Source organism: Acomys russatus, chromosome 8, assembly GCF_903995435.1.
Source record: "Acomys russatus chromosome 8, mAcoRus1.1, whole genome shotgun sequence".
NCBI lineage: Eukaryota > Metazoa > Chordata > Mammalia > Rodentia > Muridae > Acomys > Acomys russatus.
The window spans coordinates 47,242,636-47,269,493 of NC_067144.1; the positions used below are offsets into that span (position 1 = coordinate 47,242,636).

Sequence of the window (26,858 nt, forward strand, 5' to 3'; positions counted from 1 at the left end):
TTTGAGCCAAGATTTCTCTGTGTGGCCTTGGCTGTCCTTCATTCACTTTGAAGACCAGGTTGGCCTCAAATTCACAGAGAGGTTGTCTCTGCCTCCCGAGTGCTGGGATCAAATGTGTGCACCACCACTGCCTGGACTCATTATTGCATTTATATTATCACTTGGTTTCTTATGAGTTATGTATACCTTATAAATTTTGGGCAAAGTCTTCCACAGCAGTAATAATTATTTTACTCTAATCATCTTTATAATTTATGCAAAACATTATAGCTTTCATCTCATCAAGGAAAGAAATACAGATGTAGCCTGGTACTTTTAATATTCTAATGATAATTTAGAAACAGAGCTTCTCTGCATCTCTATTGGCAAAAATATCTTAAATAATTGACATTCACTATGCATTGTTGGATGTGCTTTCTATTTCACTATTATCTGTTAGAACTAAAAGTCTTTACTTAATTTCTATTCTTAGCAACTAAAAAAAAAAGTGATTGAGGATCAGATAAGTACCATCTGAGCAATTCAGGGATGATGCATGATTTAAATGGCTAAATCCTAGTAAGAATGTCTGATATAGCCTTCCCTTCATCTCTTACTGTCAAAGAAATAAAGGGTGAAGTGTAGCCTGCAGAAGTTCTTTACAGATAGCTAAGTTTACATTATTATTCAAATAAATATACCACCTACCCTAAAAGATCATTATTTATTTTCAAGTGTTAACTCATGACTTTCTGCATGGGAGTAAGTAAACTCCACTAGACTTTACCATGTCATATTATTATTCATTCCCACCTGTCAATACATAGATGGGTGGAAAAATGGACGCTATATGTATAAACTCTTTTACGCTTAGCTTCATTTAGTTAAATGACTTTTTTGTTGATTCTTCATAACATATTCTAAAAGGAAACATACGAAATGACATGTAAGATCACTAAATTCTGATATTTAAGAAAATGTGGATGATAGTATTACACTATATTAGCCCAACATAGATGTTCTCTGAGAGAATTCACGTGGAGGGGACTGGGACAGATGCTATGACTGCAGCAGTATGGAAGAATGGGAGGATGGATGGACCCGTAAGGGTCAGGAGTCAGCTCCACAACGAGACCATCAAGGTGGGTGGATGTGGACTCAGGGGCCACTGCACAATGTAGTGCACCAACCAAGGACACTGCATGCAGTGAACCTAGACCTCCTGTTCAGATGTACCAGGTGGAGAGCTCACTCCCCACATAGAGGGGGTGAAGGGTAAACAGGGCTCATGTCTCTAACACGAACTCTGGAGCCCATGATTTGATCACTTCTCCTCGGTGTGGTGTCCTTGCAGACACAAATGGAGAAGATTCAGGCTCCCTCCCACACACACGAATCCACCCTCCTCTGAGGAGTAGGGGAGGGGAGTAGAGCGGAAAAGTGTGGGGCCGGGAAGATTCAAACCAGGAGGTAGCAATCAGAATGTGATGTGAATAAGTTATTAAAAATTATAAACTTAAAGTAATTAGAATTGAGTTACAGTCTCATGTCTAATGCATTGGGTCAAAAGGGTGTCGGATATAAATCTGATCACTTCTCCTTGGTGGGGAGGCCTGGCAACACACAGAGGAAGTGGAAGCAGTCAATCAGGATGAGACTTGATAGGCTGTGGTCCTATTGTGGAGGAGGAGGTCCCCTTCTGTCAGAGGTCTAGGAGAGGGGAACAGGGAAGAAGAGGGTGTGAGAGTGGGAAAGGGAAGATACAAGCAAGGGGATAACAATTGGGATGTAATCTGAAAATATTATAACAAATTAGAATTAAAAATAAATATAAATAAAATCAATAAACATATTGCTGCTAAAAACATAAAAAGAAGATGTGGGAAGTCAGGCTTCATGAATCACGGCTTCAGACAGAATTAGGTCTAGTGGGCTACCACTTACTGTGGATGGCAACTGAGAAGCATGGTAAACGGCTAAGGAAGGAGTTGAATGGTGTGGAAAGCACTAATAATAGAGGATTATGAGATTGTTGAAAATAACCTGATGGAAATTTGATGAGTTAGGATGCAACAAGAGGGTATTTTTGTTGGGCTTTAAATTGTTCAGGGCTTATATTATAAATGTATGTTTTGTTCAAAGCTGTTGACTCAGATATTCATAGTAATTTTAGACACAAAACCGGGTTAACTATGGAAGAGCTTTAGGAAACTATGTTTGGAAAGTTCACAAGTAATAATGAAATTCAGTTTCTCAGACAGCTCAGATTCTGCCCACTCTGAGCGCAGAACTGACAGAGGTCCTGTGTGGCTTTGAATCCTTCCTCATACTTGCATTTTCAGATGTCTGTCCATCCTCAGCTAGTGTTGCTTCATCCTGTACCACGTTCTCTTTCCTCCATATGCAAATTCCTGATCTAAATTATTACTACAACCATGCTACTTTCAACAAAAATATTTAGTTTAAGAGCTTATCTATCCATAGAGATTAATTTCCATACTTAAAGACGTAAATTTTCAAAATATAAATGTACTATGCATTTATAATATAATCTTAACACTAATACTTCCAAGTACCCAGCAAATGAAGTGGATGGAAGGATAATGTTAAATTGTTACGTTGAATTCCAAGATATATGTACTCGTGTGCTGGAGTACTGGTCTTTTCTGATAAGAAATCATAATAATACTGCCTCTATTTGAACTGGTTCAGAAGTGGGTGTTAAGTAAACAGCACTCATCAGATTTTTCATTCAATTATTGTTCATTATAGTTTGGTTTAACATTAAATTTGCATTTTCCTGTGTACTTATAAGGCTACGTTTCCTCATCTAAAAAGATTTATGCTTCACAAGGAGGCACATCATGTTAAAAAATAAGAGATAATTACAAATTTTTATAGGTAAAATACATTGCTATTTGGTACTATATGGCATTTGTAAAGTCTCTAAGGAAAACAATATAAATCTTTGCCAAAGAGCCACCTATTATATTCTTATTTTTAATACAATTGTGCTTTTTGACAAAGTGCTTAAGCTCAACCTCTAATGAATAAAACATATAAAATATTAATAAATATAAATATAAATAAACTTGTGTACATGGCTTACATATCTTTTTTGATAGATATAGTATATATGAGTCAGGTGTGGTGCCATATGTTTATAACTTTAATAGCTAGGAAGATGAAGCAGGAAGTTTAGCTGGGCTACAAAGAAAGAGCCTGTTTTATAATAAAAAACAAATACAAAAAAGCTATATATGACTTTAAATTTATGAGCTCTATATTAAGACTGTAACATGAAACAGATTTTCACTATTAGACAAAGTAAATCTCAGGATTAGAAAAAAGTAGCCTTCCTTTTTATGATTCTATTATTACAACCTTATTTCCACATCAAGCTCATATGAGACAAAAGTCCAGGGTTAGTCAGTCCTCCATCGCTATTAGAAAAGGACCAAGATAATTAATTTATGAAGAGAAAAGGTTAATTTTGAGCATGCTTTAAATGTTTTAATCCATGGCGCAGCAGACTCATTGCTCTAGGGTGTGGTGCCAGATGGCAGTAACAGAACTAATGGGGTGGAAAGGGAGCCCTTTGCTCACCCTTGCTTCACACTGGAAAAGGGAAGCATGCCTGGGGAGTGCTCCCTAACACCAAACCTACAGACTGACACTTTGAGGCATTCTGTACCAAAAATGTTGCATAGCTATGCGCTTCTCTGTATGAGACCTCCTATCCATAGGGATTTTGATAGTTATAAATTTAACTGCTGTTATTATTATTTTATTGCATTTTAAAGTGCCATGATGCTTAGGTTATATATGATCCAATTTGGTTTCTTTTTAAGCTGATGAAAATCTGAAATGATGTTACTACATTCTATAATAATTTCACATACTCTGGTGTGCATTCTTTCTTATAAGAACTGCACTTTCTTAACATTTTCCCAATGAGTTGTTATTTTAATTATATAACAATTGACTTGGTTAATTTTCACATTTTAAGATGCAATAAAATTATGAGACATGAATAAAATAGATTCTCTATTTGTCCATGAGTATAAAAATTTAAATGAGGCATGTTCCATCAAATAATATTTGTATTTTTAGAAAAATTTTCTAGCATCATTTTTTTCCTTTTACTGCTCATTCTCTCTAGTGAACTCCAGTTGGTTTTTTTTTTTTTTAACTCCTTTAAGGGAGGAAATGTCTCAACTTTGAAGAACTGTGCAGCTCCAGCAAGGACTCTCAACTTTTTGAGTAGTGCAGCCATTAGTGCCAAGAGCTCTTCACAGAATGGCTCAGCCTCTTTAGCACTGTCCTCTAGAAAGGAAGAGAAGAACCTGCCAGAAGATTGCCTGTGTGATAAGGCGACTAGAGTCAAAGAAAGGAATGCATTTCGGATTTCCTAGGTGATTAAGGGAAAACCTTTCGCTGCTAGGAGAAGGTAGATAAACTACCCTTTAAGAACCCGACCCAAGTCTAATTTTCCTGAATTAAATACTAGTACCTTTAAAAATCAGTGACGATCTGAAAAGACATATCACTCAGAATCATAAGGTCCAAGTTCCAGTTTAAATCTGACATTTCTTTTAGTTTCCTTATTAATTAATAGGACATATCCACTCTGTTTTTCCCAAAAGAGTTTTGTTAAAAGATAGTTTACATGAACTTTGCTATAATATAAATGTGTGTGCCCTCTTAAAAGGAACATACTAAATTTTAAACAGTCTTATGATGATTATATTGGGAGGTGGAGAATTTTGGAGATGGCTACATCACCAGGGCTGTTGCTTCATTAATGGAACTATCATCCTTATGAAATCACCCCACAGAACTCTCTTGTTGCTCTAAAATGAAGAACCAGTGAGAATGTCCCAGCTCCGAAACAGAAAGGGCACCATAAGCAATTCTTCCAGCGCCTTCTTTCCAGCACTCCTATCATTCTGGCAAAGCTTCAGCAATGCATTTCTATTTTTTAATAAGACAACCAAAACCAAAATATTATATTGTTATTGGAGTCTGATATCTTCTAGTATAGACATTAGACACTATCTGTATATATATGTGTCTTTTTGTAAATACTCAGTGAATAGGATGGGAAAATAATGATCCTCTTGCCGTTAGGAATTATTGGCATGCCTGTATTTAGTAACACTAACTGGCTTTATTGAGGAAGGACAATACTCATGCTCATCGTATACATTAATAATTCTTTTACTGTTAGAAATTGTTTGACCCTTTCAAAGTAAGTTTATTGTGTTTCCTTTTTTTTTTTTTTTTCTCTAACTAGATCTTTTCTGCCTTTGAGATCAACAGCAGCTTACCCTTTGTATATTACTAGCTTCAGCTTACAAACAAAAAATGAATATAGGCAAACAACCATTGCGAAGGAAGACAAATGACAGATTAATGACACTGGCATATGCCTATTTTGGCAACGTATTCTATGTAAGTTTAAATAGATTAATGAATGTAGTTGTAAGGAAAGTGGTGGTTAAATAAATTGAATGCAATTATTCCAAAACCCATACAATGGGGCACAAAGTACATTTCCGACACTCAACAAAAATACACAAAGGACACAAGAATAATTGTAATTAGAATAAGAAGAAAGTTTTTCAAGTGGATTTTAAAAATAAGGTCGGATTTTATAATGCTTACAAATGATGACAAGAATGTAAACATTTAAAAACAGGAATGTTTTTCAGACCCCACTTTACCCTAATGCTTTATTTTGTGCCAATGGATTTTCACAGATGTGCACTGGCAAAAATGATTGTCTTTTAAAACTAAACCATTGAAATGTAAGAAATGATCATTCATTGGAAAAATATTCATTTTAATATGTGAATAAACTAGAATCAATCATTTAAATAAAATATTATCCTTTGTAAAATCAGTCATCCTTGAAATATGTATTATTAATTCAGAGAAGTAAATTAAATTGTATTAATTAAATGTTTATTTTGATAACAAGTTATATTGACTATATTAAAATTTTCAATAATCATGAATGACTTACTATGAAATGTATTGGCTAAATATATGTATTATTATGAATAAATATATGTATATATAATAATTACATGCATATATCTACTTTACATACCATTATGGGGAAGTAACACATTTTTTATTTGAATTTTTTAAATATAAAAGTCTTAATGTTCCTTAGATAGAAATTAAATTTCTCTCGTTTTGTCCTGACTAGTCTTCTTTATGCTAGCCATCCACCCAATAAGCTATGTGATCTCTTTCTACTTCAATGTATATTTCTATGAAACAGAATAACAATGTATCAGAAGAAAATTGTCCTTAAATCTTATGAGATGTCAGATAAACCCAAGTGTCATTCAACACATGTCCTATAAAATTGATAATGCATATTTAATAGTAATATTATCATTAGCAATGGAAGGGACTCCATTTGGACTGCTCATGCTTCTGTGGGTGATTCTACACACAATCCCACAAGGACAGCCCTGACTCAGCTCTGTGTGCAATTAAAAGAGAGCATGAAGCTGAGAGACAGCTGCTGCAAGTGAGTTTCTAGGGGGAATTAAGAATGGAATCGTGGTAAATGTGATCAAAATTCATTCCATGCATGTACAAAATTCTCAAAGAATGAATGAAATTTGCTAAAAGCATATAATTTCTCACAAGCATTATACAATCTGAAAATTATAAGAGTATAAAAGGTATGGTGATGCATGGAGCAATTAAGGCTGGATTTAGAACCAGACACTGACATTGGACCAGACCTGACAGGATGCATTCCTTGCAGCATACTGAACATTGACATCCTGTTTGGAGAAAGTGGTTGAAAAGAAAGAAGAGGGAATATAGAAATATACAAGGAAGATAGAGCAAAAAAGTAGATTAGTGAATCTGCTCCTAAACTTAATGCCTCAATTATCACTCACTAGATATTTTTAATTCATTGATATATAATTTTGTGTATAGATGAAAAATAAATTCTAGATACAGTGGTATAGAATTCAAAGGTAAGATTAATCTTCACACACATTATATATATATATATAATATATATTTTAATGAGTTATTATAACCATATACTCAATTATAATACAAGGTTTACTTCCAATTCTTTGAAAGGGCTATCAAGCAGTTTAGGAGAAATGTTATACAAATTAAATGTTAGTAGATTAAATCATGGTCATGTCAATCACTAGTCTATTTTTATCCCATGAACATTCATCCTAGGTACAGCAGATAGATATGACTCTATAGAAAGACAAGGTCTTCAAAAACACCAGAGACATGCAGAATATGGCATTTAAAGTGTTTTATTACTTTAAAGATTCATTGACAATGAGACAGGTTAACTCCTGGCAACACCAAGCCTACCTCAAAGAAGATGCTGAGCATCAAAGAACCTCCTTATGGAGATAGCTTCAAATGTGGCAAACTAGCCACTGGGGTAAAAGTCCTCATTTCTACCATAGATAGAATTCTGCCTTAAAAAAGGGCAAGCTGGGATGCAGGCAGAGTCGATGGCCAAACTCTTCCAAAACAGGATAAGCAAGTCCTCAATAGTTCCTGCCTCACGAATATGTCTGTCATATATATTGGGCCAGAAGGCTGAAGAAGATGCCACAATGTTATAGAGAGTCTTGGGTAACTATTCAGGTAGAAAACTGTCCCTGTCATCTTTTCATTTGGAAAGCTACTAACCTGCGCTCCCAGCACACTCCGATAATCAAGTGTACTCCTCAAGGCTCTGAGGGAGTTGAAGACCAGGTAGCTTAGTTTCACAATGAAGCTTAATTGTTAAGGCATTAAGATTTTTTTAGGTCTAGATAGGTGTTCTAAGTTGATAATGATAATATGTGATGGAGATTGATTTACATTCAGAAATTTAGATGCACCAAGATAGGAAAGATGTTTTCTTCAAGGCTGTCAAATACAAATAGCCAAAACACTAAGAATGTAACATTTATATAATTCCTGATTGTGTCATGGTTTGTCTTGTCATATGTAATCTATTGTATATATGTGTAATAATATAAATGTATATGTACAAAAATAAAATAATTTAAAAATTGCTAAAAGGATAGAAACCCATTGTATTCATCAAGCAAATGACTGTAGCTGTACTATATATTTACCAGTTTAATAACCTACCTGGTAGGTATGTTAATAAATAGCAAATGGTTTTGCTGTCATACATGAGGGTACAATTTCTCAAGTTAAAGCTAGAAATTGGCCATGTGCTGTAGTGTCACACATTAGTACTTAGAAGGCAGAGGTAGTAGCATTCAGATTACTCTGAGTTTGAGGTCAAACAATTCTACATAGTGAGTTTTAGGCCAGCCAGCCAGAGTTATACAGGAAGACCATGACTTAAAAAGCAAAACAAAACAAGTTTAAAAAAAAAATCAAGGCTTGAGTTAATCTGGAATAAGCATATTTTTCATGAGAGGAAATTTTGTTAACAGGACAGGCAATGCTTACTGTGCATTAAGCCTAACTCCTTGTCTAGCCAATAACAGAGAAGAAATAATCCAAAGGAGCTTTCCCTCTTCGAATTGTGAGCTCATCCCTGCAGTGTGCTACCTTTGCGGTTTACTGCAGATGTTATAACATAACACCAAATAGCAACTTTGTCTGAATTTCCCCTTATTCACTTCTCTTAAATGCACTATGTGTATTCTCTTAGTATGTTCCATAAATAATTAATTCTAAAATTTCTCATAAAACTGGAATGGATTGGGCCCTAGTACTAATGTACTAGTTTATTCTTCAAAGCCAGTTGTCAGTAAAAGATGGAGATTTAATTTAATGAAAGTGTTTAGAAGTTAGGTCTTTATAAAATGCTGAAGTTTAGATAAGGTCCATAATGAAACATCTCTATGATTGGATGCCAGGAGTTTCGTAAGAAAAAGGACAGAAAACAGACACATCAGGATGCCCATAGGAGCTCATAGTTTTCTGTGACAAAAGGGGAATCAGATGGCATTAGGGTGACCTCATATAGACTTCTACTTCTATAGCTTATACTTCCAGAATAATGAACAAATCAAACTTATATTTGTTATAATGTCAGCCATCCTCAGACATTTATATAATGAAAATGAATTAATGCAACTGAATTAGTAAGAAGTACAAGACCATAAGTTGTTCATCAGTCTATAAAGTAGTATGGAAAAGATGAAAGGGGACATAATTGAATACAGTAATATTTATAACACGAATTCTAAGAAATTTCTGAGTATAAAATTCAAGTCAAACTAATGCTCAGATATATAACATTATTTCCATTATTTAGTTATGTACTATGTTATATATTTAATGTTAGAAGCTATGATAGTTTCAACATTAAAAACTTTATAACTAGACAATTACTCCAGTGACACGGACACTAATTTTAACAACATGTCTACGAAAGAATAGTAAACCCCCAACTGTCTTAACAAATGAAAGTTCATAAGAAATGTACAATAAATAAATAATAACAGTGATTTCCATTAAGTATAAAATAAATTTGTATACTTCATAAATTAATACTGTGTGTCTTTAAAAAAATGTAGTAAGTAAGAACACAGAGGTTAAAGAGATAACCAAAGGGTTAAGAGAGCTGCCTGTTCCCAGCATGCACCTGGAATATCACAGTCTTCTGTAACTCCACTTCCAGAGAATGTAATTCCTCTTTCAGGCCACCCTGTGTTCCAGGCATGCATTTGATGCATGTACATACCCATGCAGAACACGCATAGACATAAAATAAAAACAAAAAGAAAAAAGTATACAAAATGTAATGACTTAACTCTAACAAATTCTTTCCTTGTAGGAAATGGTATTAAATATTGATAAGTCACAGGCATGCCAATACATTAATTCTGCCTTTACAAGTTTATTCAAAGGCAGTATCTACTGTTTTGTTCTACAACACTATTAAACAGCACTAGATATAAATTCCTAATATATATATATATAAAATTTAATATTTCAATTTTAACATTTGTCACACAGCACTTTATAGACCAAATATTGAAATTAAAGGTCATAACTGAATGAGACCATTTAAAATAGAGCAAATGATAATGTTAACTGGCAAAATTAAACTAGCTTTATATCATATTGGTAACTATTTTGCAGGCTGGAAAGCATTTTTGATGTGATACCTAATACCCAAGAGTGTTGCAGATTTTTTTGATGATAAAACCCTTTATATTTATATATGTGAGCAGTACAAATGCAGTTTAGAGAAGAAACTTTGTTCAAGGTGGAGGTTATAAAGTCTACCTCCTTATGGAAATGGCTTCAAATATGACAAACTGGGCAAAATTTCATTGTTCCAGCTACGGACAGAATTCTGTCTAAAAATGGGCAAGCTTGGATGCAGGCAGAGTCGATGGCCAAACTCTGCCAAGACAGTGTAAGCAAGTCCTCAATAGTTCCCGCCTCACAAATATGTCTGTCAGATAGATTGCTCCAGGAGGCTGAAGAGGCTGAAGAAGATGCTCCAACATTATAAAGAGTTTTGGGTGACTGTTCAGGCAGCAAACAGTTTACGACATATTTTTTCACTTTGGAAGCTGTTAACATACACTTCCTGTTTACTCAGAAAATTAATTTTCTTCCTTCTCAAGTGTCTGATGGAGTTGAAGACCAGATTGTTTGGTTTTACAATTAAGCTTAGTTGTGTAGAGGGTAACATGCTCTTAGTTCTGGATAGATGTTATAAGTTGATAGAGATGAGATACGATAGATATTGTTTTATATTCAGAATTTTAGGCTCAGCACGAAGGGAAAGATGTTTCCTTCCAGGTTGCCAAATACAAATGGCCAAAACACAATGAGGGTAACAAATATAATTCCTGACTGTTTTGTGGTTCTTCTTGATGTAGGTAGTTTATTTTATATTTGTGTAATAATGCAAATGTATATGTAAAACATTTTTTAAAAACTAAACATCAATAAGTTGGAATAATTTTGGTAGGGCCAGCAAGATGGCTGTGTAGCTAACTAAATGAATTTACTAAGAAGCTTGATGATCTCAGTTTGACAATCAGAACTCAAGTGAGCCCTGAGTTCTCAAAGTTGTCCTCTGATTTCCACATACGTACTTTGAGTGTAGGCACTCCAGCCATAAAATGACAAAAAATTAAATATTTTTAAAATCACACAAAATTCATTGTATATTTTATCCTTTCACATTTAATATGATTATTCATTCCTGTCTCTGGAATAAATATTTGTCATTTCTATCTTACCATATATTAAAACATAAACAATCAGATTTTCAAAACTCATGCCCCATAAGGTAGCAGGAGAGAACAGACATGGGATTTGTCCTCTGACCTTCAGAGGTACCTTGGGATGTGTATGCCTCCTTGCTCTTCTTTGTTTGTACTATCTCTCTCTCTCTTTCTCTCTCTCTCTCTCTCTCTCTCTCTCTCTCTCTCTCTCTCTCTCTCTCTCTCTCCCTCTCCTCTCTGTTTCTCTCTCAAATACAGACACACTGAAATAAACAAATAAATAAATAAACATATGTAATTGTCAGGTTGTTTTTATGCTCTTGAATTAGCGTTTTGATTTTAACATAATTTAATTTAATGGATATTATTTTAACTAATTAATTTATTATTGTATGTAATAGTGTAAAATCATAAGCAATTCAATTAGGACAATATTAATAGCTATAAATATAATTTTAATCAAGTAATAACATTTAAATTCATTTAAGAATATGTTATTACTTGACTATATCTCAATAAAATTATCTTTTATTTACTTTTGTTTTAATTATTTGTGTATCTGTGTGTGCACTTGTGAGGCTGCTGCCCACAGAGGCCATAGTAGGGAGTCACATGCCTTGGAGGTGGAATTACAGGAGATTGTAACCTTTCCATGACAGTGGCAGAGATGTGTCCTCTGGAAGATCACCATGTACTCTTAATCTGTAAGTCATTTCCCCAGGACCACGGAATGATTTCTTAAGCTCTACTAGGATATAGAAACCTGTTATATTCATTTTCCAGTAAGGCTTAAATTTTTCCTTGAAAATGTCAATATATGTATATATATATATTTTTTTTCAGCTATATAATGATAGGTACATACATATATGTTCATCCCTTTTTATTTAAAATAAAATAGCACTAACATAAGTGATAAATTTAATAGTGTCGTATTCTGGATCTGCAAACATGCATTGAAGGCTTCCCTTCCCTTTCTTCTCCAGCAATCATTCATATGCATTTGTACTGGTCATACTATTTCAATATTTTTATGCATATTATTCTCCTAGTTAGAAAATTTAGAAGAACAGACTTGTCAATATTTCCCTCCTATCACTGACACAGGAAAGTGTATCCATTATTTTGCACAAATGTAAGGGGAGCGGGTCACAATGCCTTGTTGCACGTCAGAAAGTTATGAGCATTTCTTTAAACCTCTATTTTTGTCTGTCAGTTTGGAGATATTGTGGATACAGCTTCCGTTCCACTCCCCTCATTTGCCATGCACGGGAGAGAACATTTCTTCAACAGCATAAATTCTATATTGTGTTCTTTCTCCTCTCACACAAGCTCACTAAGCTTCTGTTTCACCCTCCCATCCTGGAGGAACAAGTGATTTGCAGCAGCACTTTCGCCTAGGCAGTGATAGATGTAAATCCTACCCAGAGGGTCATGACTACAACAGTCTGCAACTGACAAACTCATTTTCTGACTTCTCCTGAGACACTAATAAGGGCTTGAATCAAAGGTCCACAGTAATTACCATGTGTATTTCAGATTAGATAAATGTGATAAAAGCTTCCATCTGGCTGTTGATCAAACATGTGGGGAGATGCTGATTTCCAGTGACATATTGCAATATGTCTATTCTAACAGTCCCTGATGCCGTCTTGTAAATTACTTACATTTGGGATTACTTGGCTTAGGCGGACTGAAATATCACTCACTTCTTAAGTGCTGCCCAGTGGGAATTTGTGAGATGTGGTCTAATCTTATACTTGTTAAGGAAGACATTAGCAAATAATGGAGTCAAGTTTATTTTACTAAATGACAATTGTGCTCAAACTATTTGAAGAAGGCAAACCTAATTTCATATCAGCCAGTAACTTGTTCTTGATGACATAAAACTACATCTAAAGGGACTGGAAATTAAGAGAGCATATAGATGTTTTTTTACATTATACAAAAGTCAATCTTTGATAAATGAAGTCTGGATATTTGTTTAACAACAACAACAACAACAACAAAAAATGCCAACAGTATAACAAGGGCATTGAAAACTTAGAAGTATTTGGTTGAAAATTTCCCAAGTGTTCTATCAGTCACTGCCATTATTACATTTTTAGGACTTAAAGAATAAGTAAGCTTAGTACATGAATTTCTACTTACAATGATAATGAGTATGGTAGAAGACACTGGAGGGAGTGCAGAAGGGGAATAACAAAGGTGAAAGAAACCACTTTGCTCTGCTAAAAAAAAAAAAAAAAAGAAGAAAGAAAAAACAAAAACAAAAACAAAAACAAAACCAGCCCAGCAGTCATTTTCATGCCAACATAAAGTCACCTAAGGCTACCTAGGCTGGGAATTTTGCTCTCTTGGCAGAACTAACACATTTTTAGGTGGGAATATTTTTTTGTCCTGAGTGTTGTCCTGTGCATGCAGGACGCTTAATAGCATCTCCACTTCACTCATGACCTGACAGCATACCAAATCTTTGATAGTGACTCATGAGGCATTACCTTCTCAAAGTGCTAAATCTCTTAGGAAGCCAAATCTTTGCTCATTATAAATCATCCAAATAAATCTTCTTAAATTAATAATAATAAAAAATAGTAATAATATTAATAATAATTGTATGGATTTGAATAACAAAGCTTGTATAACATGATGCGTTAAATATTTTTACTCAAAAGACAGGTAGATACTTCGCGCTGTCTCTCATATGACGAAGCTAGAATTTTATTTATATATGTGAATATAGTAGGAAAGCGACTCTAAGATGGAAAGGAGGGTCTAAAGGGACAGATAGCATAGCAAAGGAGGGGAATGGAATGTGTGTGACAAGAAATCATAAGCAAACAAAATGGGACAAGTAAGAATGGGAGAGGTTGAAAAGCAACAGTAGAGAAAGCAAATAAAGAAAATATTAAGTAGTACATTTGCGTGAAAATATAATGGTAAAACCCAATAGTGTCCATACATGCTAAAATGAATAATTGTAGTTGATAACCATATTAAATTTTAGGAAAATACACTTACAAAGGCCAGATGCAAAAATTTTAAGTACAATGTGTAGTAGTTTAAAAGACAAAAGAAACGTTGCGTTAGCTAGCATGTAAAACAGAGGATACTTCAGAATCCAAGTAGATTCTTAAAAGTTTTTGACATAATACTATGCTCTGTAATAAATATTCCTAACCAAATAGTATTTATTTTGCCTTGCCTAATTTATACTCAGTATTCAACTGAATTCCAGTGAAACAAATTGGACTTTGAACAAGAAAATCAATCCGGATAAATCAGTAAAAGAGTGCTGTTTATAATATAGTATTTGGGTTTAGATTTTTTTTTGCACTTACTTATGTATTTATTCATTATTTATTTTGGCAGTGTGATGAGTACTACAGTGGGCACATGGAAGTCAGAGGACAGCTCCCAGAAGCCATGTCTCTACTTAGGCAATGTGGTTTTGGGGATTAAACTCAGCCTGTGAGACTGTGCCTAGTGCCTTTACCAGCTGAACCATTTCTGCAGCCCAGATTTTTAATGCAACTGACAATAAAACCTCTCTTGCTCTGGATAAAATGAAAATAATAATAGCATTTACTCTACTGGCTTAATGAGTTTAAAGGCCTTAACATGGTTAAATCACATAATTAAAAACAACAGTATCAGTATTGTTAATATTGCTGCATTATGATTGGAGGAAAAACACATGAAATCAAATATTGGTCAAAGCAAGAACAAGCCTACATAGCAAACAACTGCACTTAAATCTAACAAAAGCATAAGCCTAAAAGTATTTATTTTCTGGAAGAAAGTGATAGTTAAGCATAAATTTTAATGTACAAAAATGTACCCTATGTAACAACATAGGGTTTGGGGATTGCTTTAATAGTACCCTCAGTATGTGCTCCAGTAACTATTTTGTAAAGAAGGTGGAGAAATGCATGTCTCTATGAAGAAGAAAGAAACGGGACAATTCTAGGCATTAGCGGCCAATATAATTGAGTAATTATAAGCTTCCAGGAGGACTTTTGGAACAGTAAGTGACTTACATCATCATGAAAACAGCAAGGCCAACTGGCTCCCCTCCCTGCTCTCCCTCACTGCAATGCTGGTTCTATGGAACTTAGTACATTTGCAGCACTTAAGTCCTTGTTCTTGCATTATCTTAAAGAAACCATAGTCTTAAAGACTGAAAACTATGGAAATAAATAAGGAAACAAATAAAAATATAATATTACTATTCTGCTTCCACATTCCTAGTCAAAATGTCCTTTCTAACAAAGACCCTTAAATGCCTGTTACCAGTGGTAGTAAACAACAAAAAAAAAATCATATAGATATAAATATTACGTTTGCAATTTAAGACTCTAAATTTGAAGTTCTAGGTGTCAATTATCCAGCTTTAAACATTGAAACTAACTTCTTGGAATATTATTAATATAAAAATTATTTATTTTGATAGCTGTAATGAAATGTGAAAACACAGAAAGGAAAGGAAAAGAGATTCTACCAAAAGGACTAAGAGGCAATAATAGGAACCCTAATACCCATGATGATGTTTAGAGTACCACTGAGTGGCACTCTAACCATCGAAACAGTTGTCAAAGGGTATGAGAGACTAGTTGATATATGAGAGAACTGTGGATGGAATGTGGGCTCTAGTGCAGCACTGCTTTCACTTTTGCAGGCTAATATGTAGATCCGTCAGAGGCTGCTTGATGGGAAACTGATCCAACTACATATGAATTGGTCTCCCATGAATTCTTCTGAAATGGTGGTTTGGTATATCTTGTGCTGATTGCTACAGGATACATTTAGGGGCAGGAGAAATGAGAAATTAATTTGAGGCTGACAGCAACATGAAACCTAGAAGATCTAGCATTAAAAGTGGTAATTAATGTTTGTGTGTTCGTGTGTGTGTGTGTTAAAGAGAGAGATAAAAACAGAGGGGGAAAGAGAGAGGTAGACAGACAGACAGAGAGATAGAGAGACAGAGACAAAGAGACAGAGAGAAAGAGACAGAGAGACAGAGAGAAAGAGAAAGAGTTTTCAGTAAGATGCCACAAAAATCAGAGAGGTCAGGTTTAAATTCTAGAAACAATATTTGTCAAACAATATCAAAATTGTTCTATATATTTATAGAATATTTGTGCAAATAGGCAGGTTTAGGAGGCTGTAACTAATTCTAAGCATCAAACTAAATGGAGAGAAACAAATCAATTCCAATAAAATCAAGGACTGAACAAGGGTGGCCACTCTTACTCTGCATCTACCAATATAGTACTTGAAGTTCTAGCTAGAGCAATAAGATAATTAAAGTAAATCAAGGGATACAAATTGCAAAGGAAGAAGTCAAAATAGCACAATTTGCAGGTGGTATGAAGGTGTACATAAGTAACCCCCAAAATTCTACCATAGAAATCTTACAGTTGAAAAACACTTTCAACAAAGTGGTTGGACACAAATTTAACTTAAAAAAAATCAGTAGCCATCTTTTATAAAAACAATAAATGGGCTAACAAAAAATTAGGGAAACAATATCCTTCACTATAGCCACAACAAATATAAACTATCACACAGTGAAACACCTGTATGACAAATTAAAATCTCTGAAGAAAGAAATTGAAGAAAATATCAGGAGATGAAAATCTTCCACATTCATGGATAGGTAAGATTAGCAGTAAAAATGGATATCTTACCAAAAACAATCTACATATGCAATGCAATTCCCATCAAAACGCCAACATATTTCTTTAACAAACTTTGAAAGGACAATTCTCACCTTCATATTCAAACAAACAAACAAACAAACGAGGATAGCTAAAACAATCTTATACAATAAAATAACTTCTGGAGGTATCACCATCTCTGATTTCAAGTTGTATTACAGAGCAATAGAAATAAAACTGCATGGTATTCACATAAAAACATACAGGTTGATCAATGGAAATGAATTGAAGGCCAAGAAATAAACCCTCATGCCTATGAACACTTGATTTTTGACAAAGAAGTTAAAACCATGCAACCAACAACAAATGCAGCTGTTCTAACTGGATGTGTGAATATGGAAGAATGTAGTTAGATCCATATCCATTGCCCTGCACAAAACGGAAGTCTCAGTGGATCAGAGACCTCAATATAAAACCGGATTAACTAAATCTAACAGAATAGAAAGTGAGGAACAGCTTTGAACTCAATGGCACAAGAGACAGTTTTCAAACAGAACACCAACAGCTCAGGCTCTAAGATCAACAATTAGAAAATGAGACCTCATGAAATTGAAAGGACACTATCAGTAGGACAAACAGCAGCCTACCAACAGAAAAAAGATCTTCACCAACTTTGCATGCAACAGAAGGTTAATCTCCAAAATATATAATAATGAACTCAGGAAAGTAGGTACCAATCAACCAAATAACCAGAAAATAATCGATGTAAAGTAAATAAATTAATGGAAAAAAATTATGAACCTTGCTTCCCAAGACTTGAACTGAGGGCAGAGTGTGAATATCCTTATATGCCATGCTAAATATTTGTATTTTATTTCATGGTAGCAAACTGATCATAATTGCAACCTAACAAGTCCTGTGTCTACACTGGAAAAAAAAGTAGCTTTGAAGAAATTATTATTAGAGCCATTCAACATTTGCCAAGCTAAGAGATAAAAGGCCTGACATAACACAGTGGCCGGGCATGTGTAAGTTTCAAGGACACACCAGATATCTGAGATAGAAGACAGTGAAGGACATAGGAGATGATGCATTCGTTGAAGCATTTGCTGTACCAGTGTGAAGACTGAGTTGTGAGTTTCAGAACCCTGCTGACTACCATGTAGTCATGACATCTGCCATGTAATTCCAGACTACAAAGACTGAGACAGGGCATTTCTGTAGCAAGATAGGTAGAGAGATTAACCATATTGCCAGCTCTATGATTGACTGAGAGATATGCTTCAGGGAATAAGGAAGAAGTACAAACAGGAAAAATTCACATACCAAGCTCTGGCCTATATTGGCACTCACATATATGCATACCTGAAGACATGCACAGACGCATCCAAACAGAAGCAGACTACACAACACACTACACACACACACACACACACACACACACACACACATCACATCACACATATACTCACAACTACAAAGATGGTTTAAGTTTAGTGAGAGAGGGAAATAAAGAAAATTGTGTCACTACTAATACACCAAATACCATGATCTTAGAAACGTATACATAGCAGAAATTTGTTTTGAAGTATCTGGAGATTATTCTCTGTGATCAAGGAGATGAAAGATTGAGTGTCTGGCAAGTATTTGTTTCCACTTTGAAAATATATACATCTTGTTGTGTGCTGGAGAATCTTCTGGGTATATTCCAGACAGAACATGGAAACAGCCTAAGTGTCCCTCAGTAGAAGATTGGATAAAGAAACTGTGGTACATTTACACTATGGAATACTACTCAGCTATTAAAAACAAGGAATTTCCTATATTTATGGTTGTGAGCCTAGCCTTTAATGGCTGAGCCATCTCCAGGAATTTCCAAAATTTGTGAACAAATGGATTGAACTAGAAATGACCATAATGAGTGAGTTAACCCAGAAGCATAATCAAATGGTATATACTCACTTATATCTGGACAGTAGCCCAAGGGGCATGCCCAATGAAAGTCTTCACTTACCAGGAAAGTGGGACAGAGGGAAGGACATCCTATTGGGACTCTGGGTGGAGAAGCATGGGAGAATGGGGAAATAGAAGGATCCATAGGGTCCTAGAAATCTACAAGAACATATGACAAGTAGATCTGGGCCCAGGGGTCCTGCTCAAACTATGGCACCAAGCAACGACTATACATGCAGTAAACTTCAAATCCCTACCCGGATCTAGCCAATGGACAGGACCTTCTTCACAGATGAGTGGAGAGAGGGGTCTGACTTTCACATGAACTCTGGTGCCCCATATTTGACCACTTCCCCTGGAGGGGGAGACCTGGTGGCACTCAGAGGAGGATAGCAGACTACCAAGAAGAGACTTGATACCCTATGAGCCTATAAAGGGGAACGAGGTCCCCCTTAGTCACAGTCATAGGGGAGGGAAGTAAGGGGAAAATGGGAGGGAGGAAGAAATGGGAGGATACAAGGGATAGGATAACAATTGAGATGTAATATGAATAAATTAATAACATATATTTAAAAAAAGAAAAATATACATCTGAATACATGTACTCATATTGAGTTGAGCTAGTCTCAGAAGACAAATATTATATGCTTTCACTCATTTGTGTTGCTAAACTTTCTCAATATCCCTAAACCCATGTATCAGTAGTATATATTACAATAAATTAGAAGCTAAGGGCATGAATGAGAACTAATAGGAGAGAGTATTTCTATCTAACTCAACAGAAGTTTGTACATTCTTAGAGAAAGGCAAGTATCATTAGTGGAAAGATGCTAACATTCAGCGCTGCAGGTGACTTTGTGTGTTTGATTAGTGAAGTGTCTTTCTGGGGTGCCATAGAAGCCTGTTGTCACCTGAGGACATCATCAGGAAAAAATGTACAGCAACCGAGATGAAGTAAATTGACTGTGAATAAATACATAGGTGGCAGCATAATGCAGAGAACAAGTGAGTTAGAATTTGTAATTGGGGAGGATACTATTATGTTCAAATAAGACATAAAGGCCAATAAATAGATAGAAGTTGATATAGAGTGATCTTTAAAATAGAAAAAAATAAATTTAAAATATTTTCAAAAAATAATGTAATCTGAAGAGAATGAGAAAGGCAGGACTGGTATTAAGGGAATTTGGGGCAAAAAAACGTCTGTTGCTTTGAAAACAGATAGCTCTGCAAAAATTGTTCATCAAGTATTTGCGTAGCTTTATTTCTGTTAGTGTTCTGTCAGATCCTAGGTTGTAACTGTTAAACCAAGTTGCACAGGGATTTCATTTCAGATTGTAGTTCCAAACATTAATTAGTTACAGTACAACTTTTTGATCACACCTGAATTACCTGATAATAAAAAGTTTTATATTATATATACAAGTACAGAGTTGAGGCAGTTGTACCTTGCACTTGTTTCAAGGATATATGAATGATTTTTTACATTAGTTTCTTCAAAGCTGTTAATAATATTGTTACATAATCAATACGCCTGAAATGCATTAAAGTTTTGTGGGCTTTTTGTTGTTGTTGTTGTTGTTGTTCTGTTTAGCTACTGTTCTGATGCTATTGAAAGACAAAGAGCCTCCTTACACTCTGAAAGTCCATTTTTTATTTTACGTAATTGCTTCTTACATGCACATTGTGTAGTCTTAGCTATAACACAAATGTCTTTTAAATAGCAGCTGTCTTTAGTCTTAATATACATGTGATACCTGGCAGACAAATTACAAGCTTTATTCAAACAAACAAACAAACAAACAAACAAACAAACACAATCTGGTTTGAGTGTCCCAATTGGGTTGAAGGGAGAGTTTAGCCTTCCTGGGGTAGTGAGTGAGAACCATAATGTAGTATATCAATATGTTGCCTATTTCATTTCTAGATTTTGATTAGAGTTCAACTAAAAGTTATAGTTGCAATCTAAAGAAAAAAAAAAAAAACCATAGAGGGGTGACCAATCATTTGAATGTAGATCAGGAAAATCAACTGGTTTAAGATACATTAAGTTACTCTGAATTAGCTGAACACTCCTGTCTCTATGTATCAATTATTATTGAAATATCTCCGGCTTTATCCATTTACAAATAGGCCACGATGGTTTTGTGACTTAGGATAATTGATTTAAGTAGTTTCCTAGTTCTAATTATGTATACTTTCATTTATTATTTATATTTACAGTGTCTGTGATTACATTTACACAGCCATAGTTTTATTCCTTCTTGATTATGTACACACATACACACACACACACACACACACACACACACTGTACATATAGCCTTAATATTGAAAATTGTTTTTTAATTGGTTCAGTCTTAATTTTGAATGAAAATGCTCAGTGCAGAATTTTAATTGATAGCAGTACTTGAAAGTCAGGAAAATGAGAACAGCTGCTTAAAATGGGGCTATTGCACTGTCCTGCTTTTTTAAATCTCCAGACAAACACATTCAACCTCATTTTATTGCCTAAATTAAGCAATGATGCAATTTGTTTCAGAGTCCTAACCACATACCTTGATAGGCAAGATACACCAAGATAATTGACTCTACTTATCTTAAGATTCAGGACCCTTATATCCTAAACATACAGTATTTTTGTTATTTAATTGATGGTGGCCTTGGCTTATTTATTTATAAAAAATACCAATCAGAATAACACATGTCTGTAATCCCAGTTGTACTGGATGCTGAGGAGGAACATCACAAGTTCAAGACTAGCTATGGAAAGTTACAAGAATCTGTCGGCTGAAAGGAAAACAAAACAAAACACAAAAATGCTAGTTTTGTAGCTTAGTAATTAAGCTTTTCCACAGTGTAATCAAGGAATGACCTCATTCCACATCTCACTTCCTCAAAATGGCCAACCCTGTAAGGGAGAAAACCTAAAATAATTTGGAAATTTTTAAATCATTTTAAGAACATTTATCCCTACCCATACTTATTATATCCACCTACTTTAAACTTTTTAACGTCACCCTTTGGCAATACCAATGTATTTGTAAAATATTCTTCCTTGATAAAAACACTATTTTAATATAACTTGGGAGATATAAATTAATTATAGTGAAATTAATTATTAATAATATTTAATTAATAATAACATTTAAATATCCTATTGCTTTGTGTGTAGATTTTAAATTAGCATATGTTCATGTGACAATACATTAGTTCACCCAGGAATCCCCACAAATTTCAAGAATTTGTTCTGGGTTTAATGTCAGAATTATAAATAGCTACATAGTGTTTATTATATATATATATATATATATATATATATATATATATATATATATATATATATATATAATTTTTTTTGTCCACTGAAAATGGGATAAGATTGAGTTTCTGAGCTTAGAAAAAGAGTTCAGGCTCTGAAATGACTCCTAGTGACATTTTCTATACTCATAGATCAGTGCCTTGCCCAACTATCATTAGAAAAGCTTCCTCTGGCAGCACAGGGGAAGAAATTCAGAGACCCAGAGCTAGCAATATGCACTGAGTTTTAAAGCTCAGGGAACCCTGTGGCATAGAAGGCAGAAAGAGTATAAGAGTCAGGGTTGCTGGAGGACACCCAGGAATAAATGCCTTCTAAAACACAATAGGACTAAGCACAACAAGGACAGAGGCAGCATTCACTGGACCTGTACAGGTCTGCAACAGTTAGGTCCTAGAGCTGAAAAGAAATGTGAACACAGTCTGGCCCCTAACCTGGAAGTTAGCTCCATTTGACAACAACTTAGAAATAACATGTTCATTTCCTTCCATTGAGTCTCACTGAGGAAACAAATTATTCTTAAGGGCAGGCCACGCGTCCAGCAGTAGATGACCAACAGGAGACAAACTCAGTGGCACCTTAGAGGTTCCTCGTCTCAACGTTTTCTGTCATGGATTTTTCTCTTTTCTTTTTAAACATTCTCTCTTTTTTCTTTCTTTCTTTTTAAACCCTACAGGTATAGAGGGATTTTAATCCAGCAACATGACTACTCTGGCAAAGGATCACATCCAAAGACCTAGGTCTGTGTGATCTGTCTAGAATACAGACAAGTCCTTAGAGCACAGCTTTAATGCCTCTGGCTGGAATACAGACATGCCTTTAGTACACAACTTTAATCCCAAACAAAGGTGTCTACTGAGGAACAGAAAAAAGTGTTGAATCAGAGAAAGATTTAACTGAATTAGAGATAATATATGCCAAACTCTTACTAGAACAAAAAAGAAAGAGAAGAGACTTAAGTGCAGCAGAGAGAGAGAGAGAGAGAGAGAGAGAGAGAGAGAGAGAGAGAGAGAGAGAGAGAAGGGGGAGGACATGAGCAGGCAGTTCATGGAGAGAGTACAGTAGGATTTGAGAGTAAAGTACAGTTTGGTGCAGTTCCCTTGAGTGCAGTTAAATTGCTGCAATTCAGCTTGTGGAGGTCAAAGGCAGTTTTTCCAAGCAGAGCAACTCAGTGAGAAGGAGAGAGAAGCCAGTTTGAATTTGTCGGCTTGCTAGCAATAAACATGGGTCTAGCCAATGGTCAGGACATTCTCCACAGTTATGAGGAGAGCGGGGACTGATCTGACATAAACTCTGGTGCCCCAGATTTCTCCTTGGTGTGGAGGCCTGGTGGCACTCAGAGAAAGAATACGCAGGCTACCAAGATGAGACTTGATAGCCTATGACCATATAGTGGGGGAAGAGGTCCCCCTAGCAGGAGAATAGGGTGAAAGAGGGAGGGAGGGAGGAATGGGAGGATACAGTGATGGGATAACAATTGAGATGTAATCTGAATACGTAAATAAAAAACAAAAAATTTGTCAGCTTGGAGAGGAATTTTTAGGCAAAACAGCTGAGTTGAACCAGCCAGCTATAGTTCAGAAAGAACTATAAAGGGTAAGTTTGTTCAGCAGTAAATTTTAGAGCCTAAAATCATTCTAGGTCTAGGTTAGCAGATGAAAGACGGAAGTTGAAGCCTTCAAGGTGTGGGTTTACAGAAGATGCGATTATATGGGGACTAGAGCTTCCAGGCTTAGGCCTAGGGACAGTTAGATAGAAATGCTCTGGACTCAGTCCAAGCTATGTATTAGCAAAGACTGGGTACAGCTCTCCTCTCATTCCTTCATATGAGGAAATAAAAACGTTTACCTATGGGTTCTGATTTGTAATTTTGTGGGATTCCTGGGTGTGCAAACGAGTAGGCCTCTCTGTCTATATTTGTTTCTTGTGCATTTCCTTTAGTTCATCTATTTCTGTTTGTTTTGTCCTAGTCTGATGTATTTTTTTTTTTTTTTTTTTTTTTTTTTTGAGACAGAAAGGGGACGGATCTGGATGAGAGGTAAAACTAGAGGTAACCGGAAGGAGTAGGACAGGAAATGGTAATCAGGATATATAAATAAAAATCAAATCTATTTTCAATGAAAGAAAAAAAAAGAGTTCGGTTATTGAATTCTCGGTGCACTTATGTGCTTGAATCTGAGCAAGCTGACTAAGCTTTTTGATATTGATATATAACGGCCACTTCACATGACAAGAATAGATGCACCGATGACATGCGACTCTGAAACTATGTGGTAGAACAATTCAATAAATATTACAAGATGAATAAGAATTCACAACTAGCCACAGAGCTCCAGTTGTCTGTTAATAGCCTCAGATGTTTAGCCAGAAATGAGAAAAATAAATAAATAAAGTGGGTCATTGTGTTTGGTGACTGCAAGATTCCAACTCTGTCATTCTTTCTTTTTTCCCTGTAAAGCTACATGAAACTTCAGAGTCAGACAAAAAGTACCATACTATTTTTGGTCCTCAGGTTTAGCTAATTACAATACAAGCTGAATGCTACTTTCATCTGCCATAATTACGAGAAGAGCACAGCCACAAAGGAGTTCAAGGTTTAGCTAGTCAAAACAAGACAACTTTATTAGTAAACCTGCCTGTAACAATTTTGACATTCATGTGTGAACTTTTTTTATTTTTATTTTTTGTCAGGGGTCAGGGGAGAGGGAGGGGAGGAAAAGGAATCTTCTAGAAGCACATAATTGTTTCCGGAGAGTCCAACTTCCAATTATTTTCTTCCTGGTGCTCATTCCTGTTGCCATAGTTTTGAGGTTGCTGACTCACAAAATGCTTTACCCTTTCCTTTCCCAGTACTCCTCTCAAAAGTTATAAGTCTGGGCATCTTCCAAGATCTTCCCTGAAATTCAAATATCTAACAAAGTATAGCTAATAGAATTGTAATCTAGGAGCCAGAAATTTAAATTTATATTCTTAGCTGAAGAAGCATGGATAATTCACTCATCCTTTTAACTGCCATGAACTAAGGATTGAATCAGAAACAATTAGTACAAAAATGTTTCCCAGTCTTCTTACCAATGGCCAGAAAATGAGATAAAATGTTCAATAGCATAATTTGCTATAGTTATATTTAGTCCAACATAAACTCTTGTCTAACACTTATCCTCTTGTCTGTCACCTCTTTTCTCAACTTTGTATCACTTCTTTACCAAATCTATTCTGTTTCCTTTGCTCGCCACAAAAGATAACTTATTCATCTTTCTGACACATTCCCATCTTCTCCTCTTCTCTCTCTGGATTTCCCCAATCTCACACGAATCCACCTTACCTTTCATGTGGATGTTCATCAATTAAATTAAGACATGCTCAAGATGTCTTTACCATTTTTTTTTCATTCACAAAGACCTGCTATAGTTGTAATATTTTTAAAGAACACTCATCCTCAAGGCACCACTCCATGCCCATTATTCAGTAGTTCTCCAGGGTTCTAAAACCATCTCTTTAGTTGGCATTTAAGGCATGTCTAGGGGATGTCTATGCACCTGCTCACTGGCTGTTTTGTCTTCTATTAAACCATAGCATGAAGAATTTACTATATTCTTTGACCTTCTGGCTGTCGTCATAAGCATTCGCAATTCATTATATCTCTAATCATCCATCTGTGTCTAGTGCAGATATACTTTAAGAATGACATCACTCAGTTCTTCATTTCCGCATGTAGAAACAATGCTAGGAAAGGAAATCTGTTAACATACTGTATATTTTGTTAGGCTATGAATGTGCATTAGGTATGATGATCAGGATGACACCAAGTATGATTATTTTAGATAGATCATTTTACAGATGTGATAACTGAGAAGTAATAAAATTATATAACTGTGGTACTAGGAATTGAACCTGAGACCTTGTGCATGCTAGACAGGCACTCTATTCCTAATGGCAGTCTGAGTGCAGAATCTGGTGCTGTGGTGGCAAGTCACGGCTGAACAAGCGTTTAGAAAGTTTCTCCAACTCTTCGACCGAGTGTTGGTTGCAAGGAGTGTGGCCGAAACTGTAACCAAAGGTGGCATTATGCTTCCAGAAAAGTCTCAAGGAAAAGTATTGCAAGGAACAGTAGTGGCTGTGGAATCAGGCTCAAAAAAAAAAAAAAGAGTGGAGAGATTTAACCAGTCAGCGTGAAAGTTGGAGACCAAGTTCTTCCAGAATATAGAGACACCAAAGTAGTTCTAGATGACAAGGATTATTTCTTATTTAGAGACCATGACATCCTTGGAAAGTACGTGGACTGAAGTCGCTGTTGAAATGTGTCACATGACTCTGCCCATTCTGCTGACGCTCTCAACCATTTCATCATGTAAATAATCTCACTTTCTCCCTTTTATAATAAACTGATGATGCCTAAACTGATGACATTTACCATCTCTGAAGTTCAGTTTCATTGTACTGTTAAACATTTCCAAATAAAATAATGTAAATGAAAAAAATTATATAACTGATTGATTCATCTAGACTCATGAAACAGCCATTGTAATTAATATGATGAATAGTAACAGAATAAGACATTTCACATTGTCACTCACACTGTTCATGCATTCACAGAGGCATCTGCACACACATGTTTCTCTGTGCATTTGTACATGCAATTCTTTAGTATATTCAAGTAAGTAAATAAATGATATTTGACAGTTAAATGATAATTTCCCATGAATCAGTGATAAAAAA

General features: G+C 35.2%; 2 protein-coding genes across 4 annotated transcripts in view; one reads left to right on the forward strand and one right to left on the reverse strand.

Annotated features, from left to right (window-relative positions):
- Window positions 1-26,858, reverse strand: part of Cadm2 (cell adhesion molecule 2) — a 919,117-nt gene that overhangs the window by 8,996 nt on the left and 883,263 nt on the right. The window lies entirely within an intron of this gene.
- LOC127193207 (10 kDa heat shock protein, mitochondrial-like) lies at window positions 996-26,425 on the forward strand. The gene is given in 3 exon segments (XM_051150515.1): window positions 996-1,121; window positions 26,091-26,273; window positions 26,276-26,425. Coding segments are annotated over 3 exon segments (459 nt in total).